Below are 23485 nucleotides of genomic sequence, written 5' to 3' on the forward strand. Positions count from 1 at the left end.
TGTTAGGAAGAATAGAGGCATGGACTATTTTCAAAGTGGGGAGAAAGTTCAAAAGGCTGAATGCGAAGAGACCTGGGAGTTCTCATCCAAGTTTCTCTCAAGGTAAACTTAAGGTTGAGTCAGTAGTTAGAAAAGCAAATGCCTTTGACAGGACCTGAATATAAAAGCAGGGATGTATTTCTGAGGCTCTATAAGGCTCTGGTCAGACTATGTTTGGAGCATTGTGTGCAGTTTTGGGCCCCATATCTCAGGAAGGATGTACTGGCACTGGAGCGCGTTCAGAGGAGATTCACAAGAATGGTCTGAGGAATGAAAAGCTTAACATATGAGGAACATTTGAGGACTCTGGGTCTATACTCAATGGAATTTAGAAGGATGTGGCGGGATCTAATTGAAACCTACAGAATACTGAATGGCCTGGACAGAGTAAATGTTGGGAAGATGTTTCCATTGGTAGGGCCCAAGGGCACAGCCTTAGAGTAAAGGGAAGACCTTTTAGAATGGAGATAAGGAGAAACTTCTTCAGTCAGAGAATGGTGAATCTTTGGAATTCACATCCACAGAATGTTGTGGAGACTAGGTCATTGAGTATATTTCAGAAAGAGATAGATAGGTTCTTGAGTATCAAGGGGATTAAGAGTTGCGTGGAGAAAGCGAGACAATGGGGTTGAGAAACTTATCAATCATGATTGAATGGCAGAGCAGACTCAATGAGCTGAATGGCCTAATTTCTGCTCCTACATCTTATGGTCTTAGGACACAACTGGGCAATTTTCCACATAGTTGGGTGGATACCAGTTTCATAGCTGTACTGGAACAGCTTGTCTAGGGGTAGCAAGTTTTAAAGACAAACTTTCATGACTATTACTGGAATATTGTCAGAACCCATAGCATTTGCAGCATCCAGTGCCTTCAACCATTTATTCATATCATGTGAAGTGAATTGAATTGGCTGAAGACTAGCATCTGTGATGCTGGGAACCACTGGAGGACGCTGCAATGGATCATCCACTTGATTCTTCGAGCTGAAAACCGGTGCAAATGGTTAAGCCTTATCTTTTGTACTGATGTGCTCGGCTCACCCTCATTGAGGATGGGCATACGTTTTGCTGGGGAGAACGGAAGGTGGTGTCACCGTGTACACTACTCTCTAGCTCTCAACTCCACCACATCATCAATCTAAATACCACTTTTCCCCCCTAACATTTTCAGTTCTGACAAAAGGTCATTGGCCTTGAAATATGAACTCTGTTACTCTCTGTAAAGCTATTGGACTAAAACCTGGTGTGATTTTTAACTTTGTGCACTCCAGTCCAACACTGGTTCCTCCACATCATGTACAGATGCTGTCAGACCTGCTGAGTTTGACCAGCACTTTCTGCTTATGTGGCTCTGTCTATCACTTGCTGATTATGGTTGTAAGTTTGCTCGCTGAGCTGGAAGGTTCGTTTTCAGATGTTTCATCACCATACTAGGTAACATCATCAAAGAGCCTCTGGTGAAGCGCTGGTGTTATGTCCCACTTTCTATTTGTGTGTTTTGGTCTCGAAAGTTGTGTGATATCATTTCCAGTTTTCCTTTCTCAGAGGATGGTAGATAGGGTTTGAATTGATGCTTTTATTGATGGAGTTCCAGTTTGAATGCCAGGCCTCTATGAATTCCCATGCTTGTCTCTGTTTGGCTTGTCCTAAGATGGATGTGTTGTTCCAGTCAAAATGATGTCCTTCTTTGTCTGTATATAAGGATACTAGTGATAGTGGGTCATGTTGTTTTGTGGCTAGTTGGTGTGCATGTATCCTCTTGGCTAGTTTTCTGCCTATCTGTGTGATGTAGTGTTTGTTATAGTCCTTGCATAGTATTTTGTAAATTACATTCGTTTTGCAGGTTGTTTGTATGGGGTCCTTTAAATTCATTAGCTGCTGTTTAAGTGTGTTGGTAGGTTTGTGGACTACTATGATGCCAAGGGGTCTGAGTAGTCCGGAAGTCATTTCAGTCTTCGATGTATGGTAATGTGGCTAGAATTTCTGGGCACATTGTGTCTGCTTGTTGGGTTTGTTGTTGAGAAAATCGGCGGACTGTATTTATTGGGTACCCGTTCTTCTTGAATATGCTGTATAGATTACATTCCCCACAGTGTGGAAACAGGCCCTTGGGCCCAACAAGTCCATATTGACCCTCCGAAGAGTAACCTACCCAGACTCATTTCCCTACATTTACCCCTGACTACTGCACCTAACTTTATGGCAATTTAACTTGGCCAATTCACTTAACCTGCACATCTTTGGACTGTGGGAGGAAACCAGAGCACCTGGGGGAAACCCATGCAGACACGGGGAGAATGTGCAACCTTCACATAGGTATTTTTCTTCTGCTGTTCATAGTTCCTGGGTGCTGTAGTTGTGTTGTGGCCAATTGAAATAATGTCCTGATGCAGCTTCATTTGCGGGTTTTGGGATGATTGCTTCTGTAGTTAAATATTTGGTGTGTGTGTGTGTGTTGCTTTCCTGTAGACGCTATTTTGAAGTTCTCCATTAATTGTTCGTTCTGCTGTGACATCTAGGAATGGGGGTCTGTTGTCGTTCCCCTTCCTCTTTTGTGAGTTTTATACCAGTAAGGATATTGCTGATGATGTTGTAGGTTTCCTCTACTTTGTTCCGTTTGTGATGACAAAGGTGTCATCCAAAGGCGTCCCCCTCAGACCCATTGTTTCATTACCTGGAACACCGACATACAGAATAGCCAAGGAACTGCACCGAAAACTTAAATAACTAGTAGAAGACTCATACCACTCCATTCACTCCACCCAAGAATTCCTGAACACCATCAAAGACACCAAGATAGACATCATGAATGGACACCGCACAACAATCAACAGACAGGAGTGTTCTCTCCCAGTCGGAGAACACTTCAGCAATCCAGTACATTCAACCTCGCACCTTCGGGTGACTATCCTCAAGGCGGACTTTGGGACAGGCAACAACAAAAAGTGGCCAAACAGAGGCTGATAGCCAAGTTCAGTACCTAGGGTGATGGCCTTGGGACCTTGGGTTCATGTCACACTAGGGGTGATCCCACTGCACTATACACACATACACACGCAGACACACACGGAGACATATACTCATAGACACATACAGACACGCAGACACCCCTACAGAGACAAACACACTCCTACAGACCCATACATTCACGCAGACCCTCTCTCATTCACAAGCTGTGTCTCATACGCTCACACATACACTCCCACACTTACACACACAACCTTTCACAGACTTATTCCCCTTTACACTCACACTCTCACACATGCACATACACACACTCTCTCACAGACATTCATAACCCCCCCCACTCCTCCCCCCCCCCCCCCCCCCCCACACACACATGTAAGTTTATGGGGTGAATTTGTACTTTCAGAATTACATTTTATTTTGCTCAAAAACTGCATGAACCCATGTAAGATTCTGTAAATCCCTTCTTTAGGAAGAAACAGTCTGAACATTGGGGCATAGGCAGCCTCACATGGGGCGCCTCACAGAGGGCACCTTGCACCTTCAATGCATTATCTGTGCCAACATGGCACCTATTGTTAAAGTTCACTTGAGAAAGTAACTTTAAGGAAGTTCTGGAATTTACATCTGAAAGTACTGAAACCAACATGGTCATTCTAAAAGACGAGAGACTTAACAAATATTCCAGGTCTTTTTCAATATATAATTTCAATTACATCACACTGTAAACATTTGCTATAAATTACTACGATCTTATAATCCTCAACCACCTGAGGAAGGAGCAGCGCTCCGAAAGCTTGTACTTCCAAATAAACCTGTTGGACTATAACCTGGTGTTGTGTGATTTTTAGCTTTTACCAAGATAGAAGAGGATGAAATAATGATCTTCTTTGACATAACAGCCCTATTCACATCAATTAACATCAACCTGGCCAAAGAAACACTGATCGCACTACTTCAGGAACCAGACAACATCAACTTCATCAGCAAAGACAACATCCTCAAGCTAGTAGTCCTGTGCCTCACCACCCATTTCACATTTAATAACAAAACCTACAAACAAAATCAATGGAACACCCAAAAGATCATCAATATCAGGATTCATACCAGAAGCAGTAATGCAGAGACTTGAACAAATAGCCTGCCCATCTATCCAAACGAAACTTTGGGTCTGCTATGTGGACACACCTTTGTCATCACAAAACAAAATAAATTAGTTGAAACCTACCTCATCAACAATATTCTTACTGGCATAAAATTCACAAAAGAGGAGGACAATGACAACAGACTCCCATTCCTAGAGGTAACTAATTCAGGAATTGTCTGCCAATTGATCCTCTCATACCCCTGGGAGTCTACAGGCCCACTCAATACTCTCCAGAAATACCTTCCCTCGCCTTTCTTATGTATGACCTACCGAATCTACATTGCAACAGTGCCTGCATTTCAAAAATACCTCACTGGATATACAAGGTGATTTGTGACATGTTGGATCATATACTTTATTTAGACTGTCTTGATGGCTGATTCAAAGTATTACAAGCGTATAACTATGATAACTGTTGCTTGTACAAAACATTCATGGAGCAACAGGCTGACAGTATGATAGATGGTGACTGGGAATAGAGACCTTCCTGGCTTTCAATTTTAAGTGCTTCATGGTAAGATCTGAGAGTCTCAAGAAAATTATGATGCATACTTTCAGTCAGTGATAAACCCGGTCAGGTTAGTAGAAATTAGGGTTGGAAATCTCAAACTGCAGTTTATCTTGCGTCTATTTCAGAGTAACTCCAATCTTAATTCTTTCAACCTATCTTTCTAAGGCTGGGAGTTGTTGTTTTGTGTAAATTCACTTAGTCCCTGACATCGTGGAATCAAGGAGGCATTTGGCACATTATGCTTTTGCTAGCTTTTTGAAAGGATGATTGCATTTAATCTCAAACCTCCCATGTTTTGTCTGCAATCCTGCAAGTTACTCTTCTTTGAGCATCTGTTCAACTCCTATCATTGAACAGCTTCCACAACCTTTTCAGGTCACACATTCCACATCACAGCAACTATCTGCTTGAAAACCTTGCTTCTCATCTCCCCTCTAGATCTTTTGTCAATGATTTTAAATCTTTGATCTCTGGTTAATAAGCCACTTGCCAATGGATATAGATTTTCTCTAGCTGCACTCCCAAAATTTCTCATCAGCTTGAAAAATAGGTCATTACTTAACCCTCTCTGTTCCAAGGAGAAAGTAACTTCCCAAAACCTCTCCTTCTTCCTTAAGACCTCTCCATTCTAACCTCCAGGTTTGAAATTGATTTATTTTTCACTGCAAGGTTGAAGAACTGCCGAGTAAATTGGCCAAGTTCATCTCTAGCCTTTGTTTAGATGTAGTCACTAATTTGTCTTCCTTCTTTTAATTTTTAATTGTGTTTTGCCTCATGATATGTCAATGTGCCTTTAAGAGACATGCACATGATATTGTCACTGCATTATATCATGTGACCTGAAGGTACATAGATCTCAGACACCAACTTACCTCAGATCCCTTGAAGCACGACATGCTATTGGAAGCACTCACTAAATTACTAGCTTAATAGTGGCCCAGACACACTGTTTCTGAAGGAAGTAATGTTTGTATATAATTTGTTAACTCTGATAAATGTCTATTAGATTCTTTCAGACTACGATGTTTATGCCAGTTTCTTATGGAAGCTATCATAAGCATCGGCACATCAGCTATACTGCCCGGCTGGAGATAAAAATCACACCATGGTAGCAGCAGTGTTCATCTTTTAAAAAAACTCCAATATCTTGGCAGCTGACATTTGGGAAGCTAATTGAAGACGGAGCATTCAACAACTTTGGAGATGAGAATGTTCAGACAATTAAAGTGTCAGTCTCTTGAATACAGACAGCTTTGGATCTGTAGATAGGGCAGTGACCACCAACAAGACAGAGTTAATGCTTGGAATGTATGCTTTTTCAAGATAAAATAAATTTCTAAGATTGCCTCAATTGAATGAAAAGTATTTGCAGTTAAATATGTTAAGGCCCGATCAAAATTCTCATCACTCTTTACAGTAGGGATTGGTTTCACTACTCAAACTATAACTTCTCTATTTACTAAGCCACTCTCTAATCCAACTCTGTATAAGGGACTTGTTTATTACCTCCATGTATACCCCAACTGATATCTTCTCCTTCATTAAACCCTCTGCAGGGCAAATGGCACTGTCAACCAGCATCAGTGACTGACCTGCTGATGTCTCAATATCATTTTTGTTTTAATTCATGATATTCACAGAATCTCACCCAGACACCACCACATGGGGATTTTAAACCAGGGCCAATCCACCTAACCTGCACATCTTTGGACTGTGGGTGGAAACCCACACAGACATGGGGAGAACATGTAAACTCCACACAGACAGTCACTCAAAGGTGGAATTGAACCCAGGTCCCCAGCATTGTGAAACAACAGTGTTAACTATTGAGCTATCATGCCACCCTTGGCTGGAAGTGTAAGGAAATATCTCTCCTTTTAAGATTTTTCAGAATATCCATCAGTCTGATTCTCATGGATGACAGGTTTATTGTATGAGCAGAGAATGGGTTGAATGGGCCTACATTCACTGGGGTTTAGGAGAATGAGGAGGCAACAGATTAAAGGATACACCATTCTAACAGGGCTGAACAAACTGGGTGTAGGCATGATGTTTCCCCCACCTGACAGTGTCCAGAACAAAGGGTACAATCTCAGTCTATATGGTCAATTTGGACCAAGATATAAGAAATTTCTTCACTCATGGCATGGTGAATCTGTGGTATTCTCTACCAACGAAAACTGTGGAGGCCAAGTCATGGAATACATTAAATAAAGAAAGGGAAAGATTTCTGGAGGCTGAAGATATCAAGGGGTACGGGGAAGGACTAAGAATATTGTGTTGCAATAGAGGATCAGCCGTGATCATGTTGGATGTTGAAGCGGGCTCCATGGGCCAAATGGCCTATTTCTATCCTATTTTCTATGTTTCTTTATTTAATTTTTAAATATTTGCAATTGTACAATAAATTTGATAGTGCTTATTTAACAAAACTCCTCTAGTTGGACCAGAAAGATGGATATCCTAACATGCGATCACTTTGTGCTTGAAGGAACAACAACCTAACAGTCAAACTGCACCCCTAATAATTTGCAGATTTATCCAAGATTGAGTTGGTAATGCCTAAGATGGCCTTTCCAATGTTCCAGACAAACACCAAGCAATTAAAAAAATGCCATTTCTACACAATTAGGACCAAGTTGCCGGAGAACTTAATAGACAGGACCTCCATCCCTTTGAGGTAGCCCTTTGGTTCCAGTAGCTGTAGCTTGATTAGGGCACAAGCTCAACTATCCACATTAGAGGTGGTCCATTGCTGGCTGCTGAAATACCATAGATAGGCCACTTAATAATGGAGTCATACAGTCACTGACAGTTTTAAAGCTCTTATCACCCAGGCAATGCTCACAGGCAAAGGGAATTTGCTGATCCTCCGCTGGCAGTGCCATGAATAGTCACACAGGATTGAGGCGAAAGTGAGGACTGCAGATGCTGGAGATCAGAGTCAAGATTAGAGTGGTGCTGGAAAAGCACAGCAGGTCAGGCAGCATCCGAGGAGCAGGAAAATCGACGGTTCGGGCAAAAGCCCTTCATCAGATTCATTCCCAATGAAGAGCTTCTGCCCGAAACGTCGATTTTCCTGCCCCTCAGATGCTGCCTAACCTGCTGTGTTTTTCCAGCACCACTTTAATCTTGACACAGGATTGAGGGCCTAATGAAACAACAGCCACATTTCAGTGCACTCCAGCTCCCTACAGATTCCAAAGAATGATGATCCTTTCTCCAAGTTCTCATTAAAAGCTGGAATGTTTTTTGTTCAGCTGAAGTCCTACTTAGCACAGATCAGCAGATACAAATATTTATCAATGGACTGCTCCCTCTCCTGGTTGCACTGCCACAAATCTGCATTTTAATTCTTGCTCTTTCAACCTATTCCACACACACTATGTTTGCCTCCATCTCATTCAGAAATGCTGATGTTGCAGGAATAAAGGTTCTCTCTACTCCCTCGACTCACAAGCCTCATTCTTGAAGGGCTCTTGCCCGAAATGTCGGTTCTCCTGCTCCTCTGGTGCTACCTGACCTGCAGTGCTTTTACAGCACCACACTCTTGACTATGTTCCCATAGTCTACCAAACCATAGGACTGCTTCTCATTAGATGGAAATATCTGATGGTGGTTTAACCTTAGGGTGACAACATCTCAAGTGAGGGGACAGGGTGACAAGGCAGGTCCTTTATGGTACCTTAAGCGAATCCACAATACTAGCATCACTCAGCAGCCGATGGAGCTGTCCAGCTGACTAAGCGAACAGATGCCCTATGCAGGAGTACAGTTCCTGCACAACAGGCTATTTTTTCATGCTTAAGCCCAGGACATGCTGATAGGATACTGGTCTGCAAAGAGTCATCAAAGTTAAGCTTGATGCGCCACATGTACATACTTTGCTGATGGTGGCGGGGGGGGGGGGGGGGGGGTGCATTTCTTAGGAACATTAGGGGGTTGGATCACTGATGGCAATTTGGAGCAGAGATACTCTTGACCAGCTAAGTATTCTGAACATTACACGAAATTGAAACAATCCAATTACTGCTATGACCGTGGCTAGCAAGAAACAAAAATTTAAATTGGTCAGCTTCATACCAGTACAGGTACTCCCACTCACCACCCTGCTCCCTTGCTCACAGAGATTGGCAAACATCAATGGAGCAAGGCAGGGGACAGGAGGTAGGCTTTAGCATGGCAGAATGGTGACTCAGTGGGCAGCACTGCTGCCTCACAGCACCAGCGATCCAGATTCAATTCAATTTTCAGACAGCAGTCTGGGTGGAGTCTACATATTCTCCCTGTGTCTGTGAGAGTTTCCTTTGGGTGCTCTGGTTTCCTCCCACAGTCCAAAGATGTGCAGGCTAGATGGACTGGGAAATGCAAGGTTAAAGGGATTGGGTGGGGGGATGGGAATGGGTCTGGATGAAATGCTATTTGGAAGGTTGGTGTGGACTTGATGGGCTGAATGGCCTCCTTCCACACAAGGGATTCTTTGAGGAGTGGGGTTGTGTGAATATTGGGGTTCCAGGATCTGAATGGATTTAAAACATTTGAAGATAAATGCTTTCATTGGTCCCATTCTTCGAAGGTGCTGTTGGTAATGATGCCACAGGCACTGCAGTTGCATAAGCAGGGAGTGTGTTCCCTGCAGTTGCAGTAATACAGACTTCCCAGTGCCCTACAGGCAGATAAGCACAGGAACACACAATATAGATGGCCCAACTGGGGTTTAAAGACAATTTGAAAGCCAACCTCAGAGCTTGCAAGCTGGATCCCAAAATACGAGAGAAAGCAACTTGGACAGACTCAAATGGAAAAGTCTCAGACGTGAACTAATTTTGGCATCCAAGGAGTTGGGCCACTTTTACAGGGTTTCAAGACAAGTGAGCATGGTACAACATTGCAAATATTGTACGAGAATCCATTAAGTCAAGACTCGGTCTAAAGTCACACAGATCACATTAACGAAGATTGCAAACCAATCCTTTTTTCCCCTTTTTGTTGAAATGCCAAAGTGACAGGAGAGTTCCATTCTATCAGCACATAGTGCACGCGTTCTAATCAGTGGCACACTTGGAAGTAACATCATCACACTTTGTTGACAATAGCTCCAACTATAGTCACTGCTGCACAAATGCCACTCGGAGTTCTTCATGTTCTTAGTTGATCAGAATTTCTTTTAGCATGTTGAGCATTAATTTATGATTATTTGAGATCCATTTTAGAACCTGGTGTGAGAAAACAGTGCAAACATGCCACTCAACAATTCACATTGAAGAATCTGAACCGAGACATGCAGTCTAAAAATCATCTGAACGCCTGAATCATCATCACTTTCTCTCCACAGATTCTACCTTATTTGAGGACTTCCATCACTTTTTTATTTCAGAATTTCACTTTCGTTCAAAGGGTCTAAAATAATACAAGGCACTAGTCAGACCACAGTCAAAAAGTGTGGTGTTGGAAAAACACAGTGACATGCAGAACCTGAGGAGCAGGAAAGTCGATGTTTCGGGTGTAATGCAAAATTAGTACAAGTGAAAACAATTGATATTTTACAGGTCAGTTTGGCAGCTTCCTAAATGAGCCAGCACATGTTGAAATACCTGACAGTTCAGCCTTCTGCTGCCAGCTAAACTAAAACATGGTTCTACTGTGGTAACCCCCACAAAATACAAGGAGAACGTATATTAAACCCTTGACATGCAGTGTGAAGTGTATAGGTTACCTGCTAGGGCTGCTGTGATACAGGGTAGTGTCGTTACTGCTGTGCTGGAAGGCCCAGGTTCAAGTGCCATCTACTCCAGACGTATGCAATACTATCTGAGCAGGTGGATTAGAAAATATCCAGAGGTGTTGCTTTGTAATAGACACATCCTAACACATGACTTAGGAGATGTTTCCCCTAAAGGATTGATTGAACTGGACCTATATTTTCTAGAATTTAGAAGAATGAGGCCAAATTCCATACAAATGCCATCTACAAGTTTGCTGACAACACCACTGTGGTAGGATGGATATCAATGAGGACTCAGAATTCAGAAATAGATGGTTTGCTGTCATGTGCAATGATAACAATCTCTCTTGCAATGATGGCAAAACAAAGTAATTGATCATTGACTTCAGAAAGAAAGGAGAACATACCCCCATCTACACCAACGGAGTGGAGGTTGTGAGGGTTGCTCACAACGTCAAGTTCCTAGAAGTGACAATAAGCAATGATTTGTCCTGGACTTCCCAAGCAGATGTGGTCAAGAAGGCACGACAACGCCTCTTCCTCAGGTGGCTTTGGAAATTCAGCATATCCATTAGGACACTCACCAACTTTTACAGATGCACCACAGAAAGCATACTCTCCGGATGCATAATGGCCTGGTATGGTAACTGCTCTGCCCAGGAACATAAGAAACTAAAGAAGGTTGTGTTCATAGCACAGACCATCACAGAAGCCAACTCTTTATCCATGGACTCTATTTACACTTTTCGTTTACGAGAAAGGCTGTCAAAGACACCTCCAACCCCAGTTATGATCTACAACCTCTTCCATCAAACAGGCAATACAGAAGCTTAAACACACGTAACAACAGGTTCAAGAATAGCTTCTTCCCCGCTGTTATTAGATTGCTGAATGGACTCTCTAACTTCGAATAATGTTGATTTTAAGGTTGATCTTGCTTTGTGCAGCTCCTGTAGTGTAATGTTATGCCTCTTTCTGCCTAAGCATCCGATGTTCAGCATGTCATTGCTTACTATGATCTGCCTGTATTGCTCACAAACAAAGCTTTTCGCTGTACTTAGGTACACGTGACAATAAATCAAAAAGGGTGATCTCAGAGATTTCACAATTCGCATAAGATGTGACTGAGTGGCTGTACATAAGATGAATCCTGTGGCTGATGAGTCTAGAACAAAGGAGCAGAGTCTGAGAATAAGGGGGAGGCCATTGAAGATAGAGGAGAAAGAATTCCTTTAGTCAGTGGGTGGTGAATCTTTGGAATTCTGTAGCCCCAGAGGGCTGTGAAAGCTTAATCATTGAGCAGGCTCAAGATAAAAATCAATTAGATTTCTGGAGATGAGTGACAGCAAGAGAGGTGGAGATCGTATGGGAATGTGATATGGAGGTAGACAACCAACCATGATCCAATTAATTGATAGAGCAATTTTTACAGGCTGAAGGACCTACTCCTGTTCATGATTTCTTTGGCAATAATGGCTTTCAAAGAGCTGATAGGGAAACTGCAGCTTCACATTCTAGATAGTAACTGTCCATGATTCCTGAACAGTTTACTATGATGTATTTAAGTCAATTTTTCAAACACTGTTCCAATTATTTTAAGAATTTTGGCTCCAAAGAACAACGGTTAAACTGCCTTTTTCATTATTTTGAAGAGATGACCACTCAATACCCACACACACATCTCAGGTGAACTTAGTGTTACGTCTGGAGTGAGATTACCAGATTCACCAAGACTGATCAGGGGAGAATATTATTCCATCAGTCAATTCACATAAAAGGGGTATTTACCCAAGGTTCAAACTTACACACATGAAACACATACATGTACCTGAGTTCTCTCAAGTGATGGCTCTTCTAGCACAATAATAGTGTCCTGGAGCCACAAGACTTGGATTCAAATCCCACCTGCTCTAGTGTTTAGTAACACCTCTGAACAGACGGATTAGAAAATACCAGTCCTGAGTGATAATAAGTTGTGGAATATGTTACCAGTACCCATGGAAGTTGACAGTTTGAGGCAATTAAACAGTTCTCTAAAAAGGAAAAAATTATGCTTGTCAAGATCTAAAAGTGGATCAGCCTCATGAGTTTTACTTGAGCATTTTCTCATAAGTTAATAAACATGCCTGTCTTTTAGCTCTTTTCTCTTGAAAGCAGCAGTGGATTAGCACAAGACAGTGGGAAATTCCTGACTGCATCTGGGGTTTCTGCCTGACTAACAATATATGGCTGTTTAAAGGCAGAATTAAATCTTAGCTACAACACCCTCCAGTTCATCAGACTGTGGAAACACACCATAAATGAATGGTGGCTGTACTTGAACTGGTGAACCTGTGTTTTCAAGAGAGTTTGAAAGAAATAAGTGGTGGTTGCAGAAGGATAATAACAACTTGAATTCATATAGCACCTTTAATGCAATGAGATATCCCAAGGGGCATTTCACAGGTCTGTACCAAACAAAACTTGGCTTGAAACTACTAGGTAAAGTAACTGAGAGCATGACTGAAAGGAGGGAGAATAATGGATGGCAGGGGGAAAAGAGAGGAGAAAAGACAAAAGGAGAATGGAGGGACACACAGGCAGGGGAGACTGAAACAAGACAATAAGGGGGAAGTGAAGCAAAGAGATTTTGGGATGGAATTCCAGAGTGTATGACCTCGGCAGCAGAAGACATAATCACAGGTGAAATGATTAAAATTAGAGATATGCAAGAGGCCAAAAAAAGAAGAACATTATATGTCTGGAGGAATTTGTAGAAGTAGGAAGGGGTGGGGCTACAGAGGGGTTTGAATTGGAGGATTGAGATCTTCAAAGCAACGTTCAAAAGACAGAAGTACATGCCAACTGCTCAGTCTTTTCCTGCAATTTTATTTGTTTTCCTTCCTGCAGAACAGAACAGTCACGAAGGAGGTCATTGTTCGATACAGCTCCATTGTTATCCCATAATCCATTTCAATACATACCAGGGAAAAAAAAACACCCATTAACATCAATGATTTTCAACAAATATCCAGTTCAGACATAAATAAAAATTCAGGCCAAGAGGCAGCAATTAAAAATGGAATAAAAAATTTTCAATGAGTTTCAAAAGAAAATATTTAAGGTTCTGTATATGCCACAGTACATGACGAGGAATGACAGTGTACATTGCAATGCTTGGTAGAAGCTGCCATTTCCTTTGGGTTGAAAGGCAAGAAAATATGTTTGTGGTTTTGATTTTTAGGTTGAAAGTTAGGTTTAAAGCCTCACTGATTCGGATGACAGTGAGGGTAGTGCCTTCTTGATGGTCAAGCAAATAGACACATGTAACTGAGGTTCCAGCTTTACTACCTGAGTAATGCAGAATGAACAACTAAGGGTCGAACTGAAGTTTAAAATCAATTCAGTTCCTTTCTCCATAGACAAGCTAAGTGCTTCCATTTATATTTCAGATTTCTAGCATCTGCAATATTTTATTTGCTTCCCGAAACGTCGATTCTCCTCCTCCTTTGATGCTGCCTGACCTGCTGCGCTTTTCCAGCAACACATTTTTAAGTCCTGGTGTAACAGTTGGTCTTGGTACTCTGAGTGGGATCAGTGTTCGAGATAGTGGCCTGGATGTCCACTCCTGAAACTGGCATTTAAAAATGGGAATGGATTCAGCCATTCAGTTGAATTATCCTCTCACACACAAGTAGCAATGTGCAGTTATTTTTTGCATAGCTGATTTACACTCACTGCAAAATGAAAAAACAGCAAAGCACTGCAACAGGATACAATTTATTGATATAGGGTTTTTTAAAAAGTGAGTCTTCAAAAGCCAAAATACAAAAAAGGGCTGAAGAAACTCAATAGGTCAGGTAGCATCTGTGGAGAGAGAGCAGAGTTAATATTTCGAATCCAGTGACCCTCCTTCAAAACCCGAGATCTGAAGAAAAGTCACACGGGACTCGAAACATTAACTTTACTTTCTCTCCACAGATGCATGCCATACTTACTGAATTTCTCCAGCTTTTGTTTCAGATTTCTGGCATATGCAGTTCTTTATTTTATTTATTACAGAAAGGGACTAGCTTATAACACTCGAAGGACAAAACCCTGTTACTGTTACCTGCTGAAAGTCAGTGACCTGCATGTCAGGAAATGGAGCAACTTCTATTTTGGCTAGTCAGTGGGAAATTTAGATTAGGTACACCATAAAGGGACACAGAATAAAGCTTCCTTAATTGTATCCAAGATCAGCATCTAATTTTGATTTCAGAAGAGTAACCGATTTCTTCATTCCTGTATCCACCTCCCCAGTCCACACCAGGACTGCAGGGAAGCCCAAATGCAGGCCATGGAGCCGATTAAAGTCACTATAGTCCCACTGGGACTAGAGAGAGAGACAACTGGTGGTAGTTTAATACAAGGTTAACAAACCTCAGGCCAGGCAACAGGTTGAGAAGGAGACTCCTTCACAGTAACATCAGCTGGTGTAGGAATTGAACCTATGATGTTGATGTCACTCTGCATTGCAAACTGGCTGTCCAGCCAACTAAGCACCCCAAACCCACGGACGGTCACCGAGGACTGCCAAACCTAAGCCACTGAGGTCTTCTTCATTGATTTATCATGTTTCAGTGTTCAGGGTTTAAGCATTTTGAAAAGGCTGCTTTTCATCCTAAATTAAAACACTGAGATCTGTTCAATCACCAACTAAGGCTATGGTGAAATTAAATGGTACGTGATTTGACCATTATACAGTCAGTTCTGCTATAACGCGGTAGTTCCGTTCTCGTGTAATCTTGTGTTAAGAAAATTGCATAATAGCAGCAGCATTTAAACTAATGGGGCTGGAATCGCATCATAAACAATACATGCTTTAAAACTTCACACTTTAGAAATAATGTCCTCAATTCATCAATTATGTTATTGAGAATTTGTGTTAATGAAACGTACATTATAGCAGAATAACCTGCATATACTTTCACACATACGGCCCCATGATGCAAAAGGCTCATGATCACAGCTGGAGACATTACTCAGACAATTGTCTACGTGGTTACTTCGAAAGTAATTGGTGCTGAATCATAGGCTATCCTGTGTTCATCACTCATTTATTTATCAGGACCCTTACAGCTAACAGAATTAAACAAATTACAACCAGCAAACATATATTCATGCATTCAAACCTGGATTGACATTATGTTGGGGATTCTTAATATACAAATTCTCCAATGGAGGACAGGTGACCAGGTTTTGGGTAGTGCTTCACGTGGATTGTATTTAGGTTAAAATAAAATAGTTTTTTGTGTGGTTGTAGCAGTGAAATAGCAATAGTGCCATTATTTACAGAACATCTTCCAACCCTTAGGAAGTTGCTGATGCTGCATAATCACAAAGATTTGGCTCAGTGCTGTAGATCAGATCCAGCCATACCACGAGATAAGGCGGTTGTATTGGAAGAATCCTTTTATGATTTGAAAGTACCAAGAGCAGAGGACTTTGAACATTAATGCTGCTTTGGCTTCAGTGTTATCCTCCGTACTGTGTTATAAATGAAACCGAAATTCTGCAAAAGAAGTGAAATTCATGAAAGTATATTAAGAATTATTTTTCCATTCTTTCTTCTGAATATGATGACTTTCTGCTGGAGTATAGATCAGCAGCCTGTGGACAACATCTTAACCAAGCACCCTACTCTCAAAGGATATCGACTACAACAACAACTCATATGTATACTGCATCTTTAATGTAATGCAATGTCCCCAGGTGCTTCACAGGAGTATTTAGAGCCACATTAGATCTTGATCTGATGACTGAGTATGTTTATGATGTGTATCAAAGGAAGAAAGTGTGTAAGGCAAAGAGGTGTCAGGAGGAAATTCCAGAATTTGAGACCTAAGCAGTGGAAGACACCAGTGGAACAATTATAAATGGAAATGTACAGAGGCCAAAATTTGAGGAGCGTAGAAATCTTGGAGTCTCACAGGGCTAGAGGCAAATAGAGAGTTGGGAGGACCAAATCAGGATCAAATGTCACACCAGGAACGTGGACAGACTGGCTGAAGCATAGATTGTTGTCAGGGAGTGGGATGGAGTCAGCAGCTAGAGAATGGGATTCAGAGCACAGACCAAAGACAATGGTTTCCATCCTCCACTTATCTAATTGACGAGGCACATTGATTGTTTCCCATACTATTTATAATTCTTTAGAAAGGTCTTTTATTCCGTTCCACACAGGTAAAGCCAAACAACAGTGCCTTCTTTCAGGTCATTTATTTACTCACCTGAGCAATAAAATAAGTAACTCCTAGATATGCTGCTATACACAACGCCAACAACAGATCGAAGATGGCAGGTTTCACTCTGCAAACAGAACATATTGAAGAGATATCACTTCAATGGCTAAAGGGGAGGAAATGCTGAAAGCAGCAGGCAAACCAAAGCCTCTCATCTAGACCAGCATTAGATTTGGAAACGGTCATAACACTTTTGAAGTCCAAAGACAGGGAAATTAACCTTATTTGTGGTGTAGCAGTATTGATTGCCTGATAAATACATAGATAATAAATATATTAATGCAGATAAATGTGAAGTATACTGTGGATAAGTGTGAAGTTGTTCACTTCCACAGAAACAGAGCCACTTTAATGGCGATAGATTAGAAAGGTTGATGTACAAAGGGATCTGGGTGCCCTTGTACACCAGCTTTGAAAGCAACCACTTGCTGCATCTACATGGTTAGGATGGTAAATGTTATATTAGCCATCATTGCAATAGGTTTGAGTAAAGGAAAAAGGAAGATTTATTGCAACTGTATTGGGTTTTGGCGAGAACACATCTGGAATAGTGTGTGCAGTTTTTGGTCTCCTTACCCAAGGAATTCTATACACTTGCCATAAATGGAAAACTCACCAGGCTGATCTTGGGATGGCAGTCCTGTCATACAAGGAGAGATTGGGTCAATTTAAGACCCCATGCCATTGGTGCAGTAGATCAAATTAGTCCATTGAGTCAATTGCCATTCAATGAGATTACGAATTGATCTAATAATCCTCAATTCCATTTTCCTACCTTAAACCCTGCAATTCCTCAGATTTTAAAAAATCTTCATCCTGAATACAGTATATTTAATGAATCAACCTCAACAGTTTTATGCAGTGAAGAATTCCACAGATTTGTTAACCTCCAAAGAAATTCTTATGACATAATTGTCTTAAACACCTTACTCTGAGATTATGCACACTGGTTCTTAATTCCTACCACACGAGAATCAACCTCTTCCACATCTACCCTGCCAAACACTCCAAGAATCTAAAACTCTAAGTCCAAGTCCAAAGTCCTAAGCCACTACGAAAATCTCTCCAAACCTGAAATCAAGTCGGTAAACTTCCTTTAGACTACCTCCAATGCTAATATATCTTTCCTTCGATAAGGAGACTGAAACTGTACAGTTTTAGTGAGACCTCCCTATTTTCATACTCCATTCCCTTCAAATTAAGGCCATCAGTCCTTTGCCTTCCCAATTATGTGAATTTGGATATTAGCTTTTTGTGATTTATACAAAGAACCTTCTGTGATGCAGCTTTCAGTGATCTTTCCCCATTTAAATATTATTAAGCTCTTCCACCTTTCCTGCCAAAGTGCATAACCTCATTTTTGCACATTGCATTCCTTATACCAAGGTTTTGCCCAGTCACTTAAAATATCGATATCTCTCTGCAGACTTGTGTCATCCTCTCACCACTGGTCTTCCCAAATATTTGTGTCATCCATAAACTTGGCTAGAGTATATTCACTTCCTTCATCAGAGTTATGAATATATACTGTAAATAATTATAGCTCCAGCACTGATTCCTGTGGCACTCCACTATTTACTGGCTGCTGTCCTGAAATTTGCCCCTTTATTCCAACTTTGTTTTCTATTAGCTAGCCAATCCTCTGTCCAGGCAAATAAAGACCATGGGTTCTTATCTTAAGTGGTCTTATATGCAGTACCTCTTGGCCTTTAATTCATTGGGAGTTTAGAAGCATGAGAAGATATCTCATGAACAGGGCAGGGCAGACTTGGTGCAGGGATAATGTCTTGCCTTGCTAAGGGTGTGCAAGGGATCACTGTCTCAGGATACAGGGTAGACAATTTCAGATTGACTGGAGGCAATATTTCTTCACTGAGGGTAATGAGCCTGTGGAATTCTCCACAACAGAAGGCTGTGGAGGCTACGCCACTGTGTTTACTTAAGATTTATATATCAGATTTCTAAAAGTTGAATGTGACAAGGGGTATGGGGTGACAGGAGTATGGCATTGATATAAAGGATCAAATATGGTGGTGTTGAATGGGGGAGTGATCTGGATGAGTCAAATGCCCTATTTCTGTCACTATTTTCTATGTCTATATTCCATCTTTCATGTAATCCTAGCATATCTCATGGGATGGGAGCAGGATGGAAGGGAAAAAAAAGGGGGTTTCAGCAAAAACACTTAAAAAGCAAGGGCATATGATTAAAATCAGATTAGAGATTTTGAGTAATCTAATGCTTTAGACATTTTGTGGTTTCTGAACATCAGAGACTCGTAAGCGAACTCACGTTAAGACCTGAATATCTGCTATTTCTGTGCTTGACAATTTATACTAGCTCTCAACTCAAAGCTACCTCTATTTTAAAAATCACTTGTACTCGCACTCAAATTCCTCCAAAGTCATGCTCTTATCTGCACATCCATGCAGCCGTACAACCAACTGGGATTTCCGTATTCCCCTATTTCTGCTCTCTTGCATAGTGCAGATATTTCCTTGCTCCACAAAAGGCAGCTGTGCTTTCTGCTTAATCTCTGGAATTCCTTCTGTGTCTCCACTTCACTTTTCTTCTCTCTTTCTTTAAGTTGTTCCTTGTAAACCAATACTGACCAAGCTTTCTTAACACTGCCTTGTTAAAATCTATCTTGTAACGCTACTGTGAATTGCCTTGGGATATCAGCCTATGTTAAAAGGTACTATATAAATCTAGGTTGTTGTATAACCAGGAGCAGAGGAGGGTCTTAAGGAAAGAATTTTGTTATAGACATTCTGCCACGTACAGAAGAAGAGGGGGAAGAATGCACAATAATCCAAAATTACAACGACAGCAGGCAGCAAAAAGGGTTTCTTGGCGTAAAGAGGTGGTTTGAGAAGATAAGATTTTGCTAATCCAGTTTCTTCTTATTGAAAACATGCCATCTGTGGAGGAGTATCTTTCCCTCTTCAGAAAGTATCCCACTGTAACTAAATACATTTATTAAAGTATTTAAAAACAATCTTAAACCACGCAGCCTATTCTTTACACCATGAATCACAAATTGGATGAGAAGACCATTCATGTTATCCTACATCATCTAACACAACACCCAACCATTTCTTGAAATGATTCCAGAGATCCTTGCCTTTCCTACTTAGGTCCGAAGGTAGCTTTCATATTTCAGTCATACGGTGAAAAAAACTACACAAGACAAAAGGATTAGTTAGATTCTTTCCCCTATCTATACAGGAGGGAAGGTCAGATTTGAAGAATATGAAAAAGATTTATAGTAACTGCAATCAATTGGCAAATAATCAAATCTGATACAGAAGGCAGATATTGTACCTTAATAAATCATGTTAAAATTAATCAAGTCTCTTTCTTCTTTGAGCTACTAGTAAACAATCTATTTGGTCTGTGAATAAATCATAATGTCTTAAATCGATCACAAGTCTCTCTAATGGGAGAGTTGATGGTACAACAATAGTTTCAGAGTTTATTACTGTTCAATCCACCATCTTGTTTTCTTTTTTACAAATACTGGTGAACTGGGATAATGAGCTTTACATGCACTAGCGATCCTTATCTTCCGAATGCAGAGACTCTTAGGGCACTAAAACAGAAATTGCTGGCAAAGTTCAGCAGGTCTGGCAGCATCTGTAGGGAAAAAGCAAAGTTAACTGTTTTCTCTCTACAGATGCTGCCAGACCTGCTGAATTTTGCCAGCCATTTGTTTTTGTTTAAGATTCCCAAAAACCATAGCGCTTTATTTTATTTTAGATTCTTATGGCATATCACTCAGTACGGAGAGGCTAGGCACCAATTCCTGATGAAGGGCTTAAGTCCGAAACGTCAATTTTCCTGCTTTTTGGATGCTGCCTGACCTGCTGTGGTTTTCCAGCACCACTCTAATCTATTCACCAATACATGGCCTTGCAATTGAGCATGATCTGGAATTTGTTTTGTGTCCACACATGCACACTTCTTTTGTGGGAATAATTATTTAACAAACAGGAATAGGAATTCAGGTCAATTTACCTAAATCCCCAACAAATACTGGCAAAAAGCCAATTACAACTTTCTCTTTCAGCCAACCTATGATCATTCTAGTCTCTAAGAATCAGTATTACATTATTACCCCCAAGCAGTAAGGAGAGAAAACCTGCGTAGACAGCCTTTCATACCTGTACGCATTCATGGTCTGTTTCAGCTGATCATAGAAGAGAAATTCTGGATCCCTGGAATCAGAAAAAAGATTTGTCGTCCATGTCATCAGAACTTGAAGAAAACTTGTCTTTTCTAACAATTGCAACTGTAGTTTCAGAACCTATAGGTTTGAGATCTCTAGTGACTGACTCCAGTTAGGTGGCTATGTTCCTAATGGTACCTGTATTAAACACAGTAGCAACAAAAACAGCAGATAAGTACAAGTCAACTATGCACAGTCAGGAAGAAGAGATCACATGTGAAGTGAGATACAGCCTGAATGAGAATACAGTTCAGCGAATTTGGAGGCAGCGTAGATATTTGTTGCAGAAGGCAAGAGTTGCTTTGTGTTTGCACTTTTCGGCTCAAAGCTTTTTTTAAAACCATATCAATTGAAACTCAGGTATCCAATACAAAAGGAAAAAAAAAGTGATATCACAGGAAGACTGCAAGTTTATTAACTGGTAATAGCTACTGATTTGGCTCTCTCTCATAGGTTATCAGATTAAGCCAGAGTTCCTCAAGCAAGTAACACTCGCCACAGATGTGGTCACTGCGAACCACAATGGGGTCCGTGAGCTCCCAAATCATGCATCCCACATTTTCTAAAAATCAAATTAAGAATTAAGCTAGATGTATTAAATCTTGCATTATGGGTTTGTAGTGACTGTGTCTGTAGCAAGTGTTGATTACTTGAGGAACTCTGACTCAGAGTTGATGAGGTGGAGTTGATGAGTTGATGCTGTGATGCATCAGAGGGTGTTTTACCTGGATGCTGTGTTTCAGGAGGCAGTCACGCCCCTTAGATTAACTACCTCAAATTTTGTCAGTGGTCAGGGACAGGAGGGAGTGACTAGCAGCAAGGCAGGCAGAGAGATCCAGGATGAAGTACTGAAGGAGCTTCAGGCCTTGAGTTCGTCTAACAGGCTTGAGATTCTCGCTTCTTTTGTGGATGAGTGTAGGAGCTATAGGGAGGACGAGCAAACTGACCATAACATTGTGGTACATGGAGCCGTTCAAGAAGGGGAGATAAAAGAAATGGAATTGTAATTGGGGATAGCATAATTAGGGGAATGGACGCCATTCTCTGTGCCCAGAATCAAGAGCCCTGAAACCTGTGAGGTCTGCGTAGTGCCTAGGTTCAGGTCATTTTACTTGGGCTAGAGAAGAATTTGGAGTGGGAGGGAAAAGTCAAAGTTGTCATGGTCCACACAGGTACCAATACAGGTAGAAAGAGGTTTTGATAAGGGAACATGAGCAGCTAAAGGTCAAAATTAAAAAGCAGAACTAAAGGAGGTAATAATCTCTGGATTATTACCTGAGCCACAAGCTAAATGGCACAAAATTAAAGAGATAAACCCGTGGCTCAAAGATTGCTGCAGGAGAAATCGATTTGAATTCATGGGACATTGGCACTGGTACTGGGAAAAGTAGAGCTGTTCTGATGAGACCGGCTCCACTTCAATCATGCCGGGACCAGAGTCCTGGCAAATCCTAACTGGGACTGTGGATCAGGTGTTATATTAAATAGTAGCGGGGTGGGCATGGTGGGGGTTGTGGATTCAGTTCCATGGAAAATGTTAGGGGGAAGAGGGCTCAGCATAGGTTATTAAAATTTCCAGAACAAGTAATAGGGTAGAGAGTATGGAAAGGGTCAGGAATTTAATTTCTGGCACAGCAAATAAGGGGAAAACTTATAAGAAGGGGACAGTCAGTCAACACAGGACTGAGGGAATTGCACTCAAGTGCATGCAGTATACTGAAGGAGGTAAGTGAGCCTGTACTGCTGATTGAAATTGGCATGTATAATGTTATGGGCATCACAGATGTGCCTGCAAGGTGATCAGGGCTGGGAATATGATCCAAGGATATGCACCCTATTAAGAAGGGTAAGCAGATGGGCAGAGGGGACAGGCAGGGTAGCCTTGTTAGTAAGGAAAGCAGTTAAATCAATAGCAAGAAGTCATATCAAACTGGACGGTGTAGAACCAGAGAGTAGTCTTGAGGAGCCTCAAAGGAAATAAAAGACCTGATGTGAGTTAAGTGTACGTCTCCTAGCTGTAGTCAGGATGTGGGGAAGAAAATAAATCAGGAGATAGAAAAAGCATTCGAGAAGGGCACAAATACAATAATCATGGGGGACTTCAATATGCAGGTATACTGGGGAAAAAAAAAAATCAGATTGATACTAGATCTCCCCAAAAAAACAAAGGAATTTGTGAAATGCCTCTGGGACTTTCTTTTAAAAAAAAGCAAGTTGAGGTACAGCCCACTAGGGAACTGGCAATTCTAGATTTTTTGATGTATAATGAGGCATACTTGTCAGGGGAGCTTAAAGTGAAGGAACTCCTAGGGGTTCCTCTTGATCACACAAGAATTCATCCTGCAGTTTGAGGGGGGGGTGGAAGACTGAATCAGATGTAATGGTATTACAACTAACTGAAAGTAACTACAAAGACAAGAGGGAGGAGCTGGACAGACTTGATTAGAAGGGAAGCCAAACAGGGGAGGACAGTGGCACAGCAATGACAGGAGTTTCTGGGGGTAATTTGGGATGCAGAGCAGAAATTCATCCCAAGCAGCACATTAAGGGGAGAATGAGGCAACCATGATCGATAAAGTGAACTCAGACAGCAGAAAAGCAAA

The 23485-nt window shown here is 41.2% G+C and overlaps 2 protein-coding genes across 4 annotated transcripts in view; one reads left to right on the top strand and one right to left on the bottom strand.

Annotated features, from left to right (window-relative positions):
* haus8 (HAUS augmin like complex subunit 8) overlaps positions 1-23485 on the top strand; it is a 186068-nt gene that overhangs the window by 59343 nt on the left and 103240 nt on the right. The window lies entirely within an intron of this gene.
* Positions 13240-23485, bottom strand: part of ncln (nicalin) — a 49698-nt gene continuing 39452 nt past the window's right edge. The window contains exons 13-15 of one of the 2 annotated variants that reach the window (XM_043721369.2): positions 20818-20871; positions 16643-16721; positions 13240-15924 (exon numbers count right to left, since the gene is read on the bottom strand). In XM_043721369.2, coding sequence (XP_043577304.1) covers positions 15865-15924; positions 16643-16721; positions 20818-20871 — 193 coding nt within the window. In that variant the 3' untranslated portion in view covers positions 13240-15864. The other variant, XM_087975992.1, reaches the window with a different exon arrangement.

Source organism: Chiloscyllium plagiosum, unplaced genomic scaffold (genome assembly GCF_037043375.1).
Source record: "Chiloscyllium plagiosum isolate Xiang-an unplaced genomic scaffold, Cpla_swu_hap1 HiC_scaffold_28, whole genome shotgun sequence".
Taxonomy (NCBI): Eukaryota; Metazoa; Chordata; class Chondrichthyes; order Orectolobiformes; family Hemiscylliidae; genus Chiloscyllium; species Chiloscyllium plagiosum.